This window comes from Apostichopus japonicus, chromosome 10, assembly GCF_037975245.1.
Source record: "Apostichopus japonicus isolate 1M-3 chromosome 10, ASM3797524v1, whole genome shotgun sequence".
NCBI classification, from domain to species: Eukaryota; Metazoa; Echinodermata; class Holothuroidea; order Aspidochirotida; family Stichopodidae; genus Apostichopus; species Apostichopus japonicus.
In genome coordinates this window covers 10,652,227-10,660,451 of record NC_092570.1, presented here as the reverse complement: position 1 = coordinate 10,660,451, position 8,225 = coordinate 10,652,227, and the positions used below count along the sequence as shown (strand labels likewise).

Below are 8,225 nucleotides of genomic sequence, written 5' to 3'. Positions count from 1 at the left end.
CGTACAACATGAAAAACGTAAACAATCTCATCATCTTAGCAAGACTACTATACAGCTTACGTACACCTAGGGTATTCCAGCTACAGCTGCATGCATAGGCAATCCTTTGGTTAAACTTTGCATTTAGTGTACCAAAGAATGCATGCCTATAATCTATAATCTCATCGTACTCTTGGAAGTTGGAGCAGGGCTTGCAGCTCTCCCTAATTTGAGTAGGCCTTTTCTTTGTTTGTTCTACGTCAGGCTCTTTGATGCCTAATGGTGACCTCGTCTGACTCTCAAGACGTGATGTGTTTATCGAATACTTGAGTACTATTCTGTACTATAGCCTAACGATACTTGTTGTAGTTGTGCAGTACGTTTGAAACGTTAGCAAGGCTGTATAAAAAAATATGAGAGCCATAGAGGTATTGTTTCCATATGAATGACTAGGGCTTTAATTTGTATGCTTAGGTTTTTCCATGGGTTATTTTCCCGTTTTCCCAGAAATAGTAAACTTAAAAGCATGTGCAAAGTTAGGGAACTTTATTCTTGTGTTGAGCAGTTCAACTCAAGACCTTAGTATAATTCCATTAAAGGCATTGAAGACTCGCCCCAAACCGTGTGCAGCCATCTGAAAAAATTAACTTTCTGTTGCTTGCAAGTGACGTTTTGTTTGTGTCGCCACAAAATGCAGACAGTAATAAAAGGTGATACCTTGTTATCTTTAGCTGGACCTGATATGTCCATCGCTGTATCGTTTGTATACTGTGCTGTGGGTATTGACCGCTGCTGTATATACTGACTGTACACTATATAGTGTCTAATTACCGACAGTAGCAAGCTGTTTGTGTATTTTCTGGGATCGATGGTGGTGTCTAACACTTTTGTTACACCTCATTCGAAACTAGGTCAGATTACCAGCATTAGACGTTTCTTTTTGCGCGAGTCTTCACACCCTTTAATTTGCGGCGAAATCTGACCAAAGCATCGATGAAGTTACTTAGTTGAAGCTCAACAGTAAAGCACAGTGTAACTGGAGAAAGTTTGTCATTATCACTGTCCTTTGAAAGAACATTTGTATGCCTATTTTTGCCATGAATGGCATCCTATACATACATGTATGCAATGGCACTGATCATGAGTCAATGTATGTAACTGTTATGTGTAAATGTAAATTATAACCATCTTTTGAATGGAAGTTTTAGTCAGGCCTAGGATGGCCAAAATGAAAAGGAATGTAGTTGCTATAAAGCAAAAATTACAAAGAAACAAAACATCACTTTGTAGGCCTAGAATTTCACAATAATTGCCACTTGCCAATTTTGAACATGCAGTAAAAGTATCTGGTTCCTGGTTATAGAATATTTTCTCTTTTTCATTACAAAGTTTAGCTAATTTTACATATATAGGCTCATTCCTGGTTATGGATGTTTTGCTCCCTTTTTCACTACAAAGGTAGACATTTTTATTGAGGCTCAATGCACTTATTGTAAGTCAAAAAGTGAAGCTTGGATCTGCTTCATATTTGGTATGACCTTATTGCTTCCTGTAGAGGTCAAAGTTCATTCAAGGTCAACAGAGGCTAAAGTCACTGAAAACTTTGTCAGCATGGATATAGCTCCAATAGTAAATTGCTTGGATGAACTTCATGTGATATGTGGATTCACCTCTTAAAGTACAGGAATCCTGTTGTTTTCTGATAAGGTCAAATGTCAACAGAGGGCTAGTCAGAAAACTTGAAAAGTTTAACTTCATACTTATTTCGGCTCACCTTAAGTGCAAAGCATTTATCAAATGTAGTAGAGGTACCTTACATGTTTCTTATTTAAATGCTTTATACATTACAAGTACATTTCCTTTGAAACATAAGTCAACTTGTCATAACTGCACTGTCAGTGTATTAACTTCCCCTTGGTCATTCTGACTAACCAACATACAGTGAATATTATATCTGGCAATTTTTTTTGTGTGTCCTCTGTTTAACACTAAGATTTAATGTCTATGTATAGCTTGCAAAAGTTGGTACAAAAGTTTCCAAATTTTTTGTCTTTATACAATAGGTGATGTGAAGAAGGCCTCATTTGTGTCAAAAGCTTTGGAATTAAGACGATAAGTTCTGGAGGGTGAAGTTGACTGCACCATATATCATGAAATATGATCAGAAATCCAAGTTGCATTCTCCTGTGAGGAAGGGAGCAGACTATGTGAAGAAATCCCAAACTGGAGAATATTTTCCCAAGCTGCTGCTGTTACAGGACTGGGATCATGCTCTGCCAATCCCCAAACTTCAGTCTCATATATCATCTATAATTGTTGCTTTTCTTGCTATTGCTTGCTATGGTAACAGTATCTATGGTGGCTTTGTCTTTGATGACTCTGAAGCCATTGAAAATAACAAAGATGTGACACAAGAACGAACCATTGCATCACTATTCCATCATGACTTCTGGGGAGATGAGATATCAAAACAAGAAAGCCATAAATCATACCGACCGTTGGCCATTCTTACTTTCAGGTTAGTTCCTCTATCCTAAGATGAAAGTTATGTTAAGATAATACTTTGAAGCAGAATGCAGCAGGCAATATCCTACTGTACATTGTTTCCAGAACAGCATTTGCTTAAAGCAGATGATATTGCAAGTTATTTTGGTAAAGAACTATCATAAAAAAGAAAGAAGAAAAAAAAAAGAAACAAGTTTACATAAAAATTACGACAAAAGCACTTGAGGAAGTGTTAGGAATATAGAAGACATATCCATGATGGTGAAAGTTTGAAGATCAGAAAAATTGTCATGAGAATTTCATTTTTGTAGTTTTGTTAATTTTATTTGATGGAATTTGTCTCTGCAATTTCCAGTGATGACTTTCATTAAAATGAAATGAAATGTACAATGAATATAAAAAGGGAAATTATAGAAGACACTGCCTGCATGGTTAACTCAGAAGTCTTATCCCCTAATTATTGACATCCAGGTTGAATTACTATCTTGCTGGTGGTCTGAACCCTGTCTTATTTCACCTGCCTAATGTTGTTCTTCATGCTGTGGTTTGTGTGCTATCATTGAGGGTCTTTGGTGCTTTGATGGGTCATGGCCAGTATGACCTGAACCAAAACATCATCATCAAGTGTCCCAAGGCATCCATGTTGTGTGCAATACTCTTTACAGTCCATCCCATCCATTCAGAAAGTGTAAGTATTACTTGTTAGTTCTTTAAGAAAATGTCATAACACGGGTGGTGACTGCAGCTCATGTGCAATAGATATAGTACAAAGATTATCTATATACTAGAAATTATAATAAGGACTGTTTGGAGGTAATTATGTATTAACAGTCTTGATTTTTACTCAATATCTATTGAAAACATTAGTGAAGATCTATCCCTTACTGGTCTGTATACAAAGAATTAACGACCAAAACATGTTATAGTGTGCAGTTGTCTGTTTTGAACTGATAATAGACTGTAATGTGTCGCATATCACCTGTAGCTCAGTAGAGATGGAAATATCGTTGCCCCCTGGGGAAAATTATTTGGTAGGCTATTTCGGAAGCCTATCTTCAAGAAGATTCACTCAAATAAATTATTAATACGTGCTGTTGATTTCAAGATGATTTATTCTCTCGGTGATACAATTAAAGTTCAATTAAACTTAACTGAAGATACTGATTGGAAACAATAAGTAGGATAAATTATATGGCCGTAACTATATTTGTGAGCACTGGTTGATTCCTTCTCCAGAAGTAATTTGCCTCTATAAAAACTGCTAAGAAGTTGCAATGCTTGGGGTTACACATGATGGGGCATCTGATCCATGATTGGTCTAATATTACATATTTTTGAAAGTCATAAATATTGATCAAATCAATCACTGAATGAACCAATCATGAGTAAGAAAGAAACACATGGTCCTAATTTTTGGTTATGTTTTTCTTTGTCTGAAAATACGGGCTCCTAAACTAGATGTCTGAAAATGGACCGAACAATTTCTAATGTATTTCTTTATTTGGATCCTGTCGGAATTAAGGAGGGGAAAAGTGAAGGTCAAAAGTGCAAAGGGTTAAAGACCTTGCAGGAGTTTGATATGACATTAAAGGTGGTATAATGTCACTTCATGAAAATATGTAGACTTTATGCATTCAAATTGTAGACATTTTCTGGGTTATCTTTAATTACTAAGGTAGCAAAGCTTTCTTTATACTTTTTTCGGTGGTCTCTGAAATTGTTACTTTGCTAAATACAGTTGCCTTCCTCAATTGGATGGCAAACATTGCAAGTTTACTGTATTAATCATAGGTTACTTGCCATAGGCAGGCAATTAACCTATGCAGTCATGTTTGTGGGCGTGGGAGTGTGTGTGTGTGCACTTGTTTTGGAATGTGATTTCTCATTTAAGGTTTGCAGAGGTCAAACCCTACAAACTTTCGATTGGTCAGCAGGTCTCAATGAAGATGTGAAACTTATGCTGATTTGTCTTCCCTGTAGTAGAACCTCCTTGCTGTTTTAGGAATAGGTCAAAGGTTGGCTTACGTACATAGCAAACTAAGTAATTCACATATTGTGAAGTGGGAGGATTCCAATTTTCCAACTTTTTGCTGTCTTAAGACTTTGAACAGTTTTTTCATTACTCTTGCTCTTACTTTACGTCCATGAAATCATATGATTAAGTTTAGAATTCCTTGGTTTTGTAAGCAGCTATTTTTACAGGTATTTTTCAGTATTATTCAAGTTCTTTCCAGGAGTTTATGCTCTACCTAACCAAACTACTCATGGTACTATAGAATGATAGATTAGTTGCTGTTGTAAAATTGCTTTCATCAGCTTGTCACATCTTGACCTTAAGAAGTGGTTAATCACCATCTCTGTATTCACCAATTGCCTTTTTTGTTTTTCTACTTGTCTTGGGTTTTATTGTCTGTCAGAAACACTGCTTGTCTTGTCCGGTGACAATTTCCATATCTTACTATGTAAGCAGTAACCCTGTTTAGATTTAAACTGCTCTCCATCTGCAGTATGAACTCATGTCAGGTTTAGCTTGCAAACTATACTATTGTGCTGCATATGTAATTTAAAGGCAAGTTATTATTCATGCTTTTTCTTTCTTTCTTTTTCTGTATAGGTAGCAGCTTTGGTTGGACGGGCTGATCTTCTCTGTGCTGTTTTTTTCTTTGTCTCTTTTTTGTTCTATGTGTCAGCTTGTAAAAATGGTAAGGAAAATGAAATTTGCACCTCTGAATTTATACCATATTGATTGCATTTTGATGTATGGAAGATGGGAGCTGAATGTCTTTGGCTTAGTGAATGATGCTATATCTTGTATGTATATTAACACATTGTGTAGTATGTTGGTGTAGTTTTAGTATTATCTCAGTGTGACTGTGAAGTACAGTATCCATTTCCAAGGTTAAACTTCTGAATGTTCTCAAAGCAGTTGGTGTGTTCATGTGTGTATAATATGGTGTGTTCATATATGTATAATAACACATTGTAGTATGTTGGTGTAATTTTAGTAACTCAATCTCAGTATGACTGTGAAGTTTTTTTTTCATTTCCAAAGTTAAACTTCTGAATGTTCTCAAGGCAGTTGGTGTGTTAACCAGTTGTTATCTCAAGGGTATCAATTGGTGTGCATATTTGATTGCATATCCATTTTTTTTTGTGTTCTTGTTATTTTCAGGATCTGTTGGTACTCCAATGTTACTGTGTGTCATATTTTGCAGTGTATCTATGTTATGCAAAGAACAAGGTATTACAGTATTGGTAAGTAAAATTCAGTGAATAAATACTTGCTTTAGATTGTGTTTGTGGTTCTGCAATGGTTTTCATGTTTCATGCTGTTCTAAATTAACATTGATTGAAAGTTGGTGTCTTTAACTTTGTTAACTGGATAAGCAATTTTGTGAAATATGAACCAACAAAAGCATCAATTTGTTTCATAATTGCAACTGGACACTGTTACTTTCTAATTATTCTGTGTTACTGTGCTGCACTGTTGCTTGGCGTAAAGGAGTAAATATTGCTCAACCTACCTCAGTCATTTCAAAGGGTCTTGCACTGTATAAGGAAATAATTGTTTTAGTACAACTTTTCCAGTGTCATTAGATGCAGCAAAAGCAATGAAAATAAAGCCAATAAAAGTGAACACTGTGTGAATGACAGCTGTGTATTTATTGAGCCTGAATTGAACACTGATTGCATGTTTTCTTTCATCTTTCTTGATTCTTAGGGAGTGTGTTCTGTTTATGACCTTTTATATGTTGGGGGTTTCAGTCTGCATATTATTGGGAAGAGCTTGCTTTCATCAAGTCCTCTACACTTGCTGAAAGCCCCTTGGTCCCCTTTACTCATCCGTCATGCCATCCTGTTCAGCACAGGATTCATGCTCTTGGCATTTAGATACACCATCATGGGTGCATCTGCACCTCAGTTCACCCCTGTTGACAACCCTGCCTCCTTTGCAAACCACGCGAGCACTCGGGTAAGTGAAGTTTTAATGGTGATCATATATGCTTTAAAAATGCTTCAAACAATGAATAGCTAAAGTAGAATACATAGTCAAGCAAACATAACATTTTTCAAGTCTGTAATGAAATGTTAAGTGAAAGAGTTTTAAATTTAAATTGATAAAGGAGAAGCAACCCTATTATAGCCTTTATCCTAAATGATACAGGTGCTTGTGATTTATCTCTCCAAAGAGCTCAGAAAATTCTTGCTCCAGTTGGGAGATCTCATTGTTTTAATATTAACATTGTGTTAGTTTGTCGGTGATGTCAAATATGAAACCTTTATTTTCCCTCCTATTTGATTCCTTGCTGATGGTAAAAACAACCTTTGTGACATAATGGCATATGTGTGTATATTTAAGTGACACCCCAGATGTGTAAACATGATTACCTGAAATGTACTTCATGAATTAATTTCATATTTTGTATGTGAATTCAGCCTACAGTGAGTACAAAACCCCTCCAATTTTTTGGAGGTCACTGTTCATCTGCGTTAACAGAAGTCAAATATAAAAACCTTATTACCAGTAAAGCTCCCTATAAAAGTAAGCTCAGATGAGCATCATGCTGTTTCTTAGTTGCTTAGTATACATGTAGGTCCACCTTGGTGAGTTACAGAAATTTAGTTTCTTGTGTAATTCAAATGTCATTTGAGGTCAAGGGTGGTCAAATTCTAAAAACAAAATGTGAACATGGTAACTCAAAAGTAAAGCTTGGATGAACTTCATATGTGATATGTGCATTTCACCTTATTGATTTCAAGAACCTGTTGTCTTCAATAGTGGTCAAAGGTCACTCTCGGTTGACCACAATGCATTTGTGGTTAAAATAGAGATCACAGTCTGAATTAGCTTGTAAACATGATAAATAGAGAAGAAAAGCTTACAGTAGATGAATTTCATATGTGGTATTCACTTAAATTGTAACTGTACAGGTATAAGAATCATATGGGTGATTGAAGAGGTCAAATGCCACTTAAGGTAGCTAGAAATCAAAGAAGAATTGTCAATATTGATCATAGTAAAAGCTGCAATATATTAGAACCTGCATGGCAAATGTATAACTATCAAGCAATATGAGCAATGGATGGAAAAAATGAAGGGTACTACTTTCAAGCACAAGTGGATTGATGATATTAAATTCAGAGGCTTGCTCAAGTCTCCTGGGTTTCAACCACAATATCTTTAAAATAAGATTTGTGTCAGTTGGTTTGGGAATTTTTTATCAAATTTGCTTCTATACATAGACAATTGATGATAATTCAGTTTGCTCCTCCTTTAATATGTATATATATATCTAATGTAATCACATAACTTTGCATTACTATTTCAATTGATCATGTCAATGTAAAATTGTATTGCAAAGTTCACAATTAAAGCCTATAAAGATGATAGGTGTTAGAAGCTAATATTTTATGTAATTTAATTTAATTTTTCGGTATAAGATTTCTACTAATATATCTTTATAGCCTTATCTGAGTAGTGATAACTAATTAGCCCTTCATTTTTCCGGCACCATGTCATACCCATGGATACAGTACTTCATTGCAATTGCTGGTAAAAGTGGATTGTAACATACTTCAAATGTATGTTTCTTCCTTTCATTTCATTCATATAATTGATATTTGTCTCTTATTCTCTTACATTTGGCTGTCCCTCAGTAATAACATGGTAATGCATGTACATTCAATCATGCCATTCAATTTCTGTGTACCAGTAAGTTTGTGTTTGTCAATCAGTGTGT

At 35.3% G+C, this 8,225-nt stretch overlaps 1 protein-coding gene across 7 annotated transcripts in view; it reads left to right on the top strand.

The window, feature by feature from the left end:
- Window positions 1-57: 57 nt before the first annotated feature.
- The window catches only part of LOC139975000 (protein O-mannosyl-transferase TMTC4-like), a 27,257-nt gene continuing 19,089 nt past the window's right edge, over window positions 58-8,225 (top strand). For 5 of the 7 annotated variants that reach the window (XR_011795622.1, XR_011795623.1, XR_011795624.1 and 2 more), the window contains exons 1-6: window positions 58-212; window positions 2,043-2,497; window positions 2,956-3,172; window positions 5,099-5,186; window positions 5,657-5,739; window positions 6,206-6,457. Coding sequence is in view for 4 of the 7 variants with exons in the window: in XM_071982584.1 (XP_071838685.1) it covers window positions 2,130-2,497; window positions 2,956-3,172; window positions 5,099-5,186; window positions 5,657-5,739; window positions 6,206-6,457 (1,008 nt within the window). In the remaining 3 variants the exon portion in view is untranslated. Of the gene's footprint in view, window positions 213-384; window positions 408-2,042; window positions 2,498-2,955; window positions 3,173-5,098; window positions 5,187-5,656; window positions 5,740-6,205; window positions 6,458-8,225 lie in introns of those variants that run through there. The other 2 variants (XM_071982582.1, XM_071982583.1) reach the window with 2 other exon arrangements.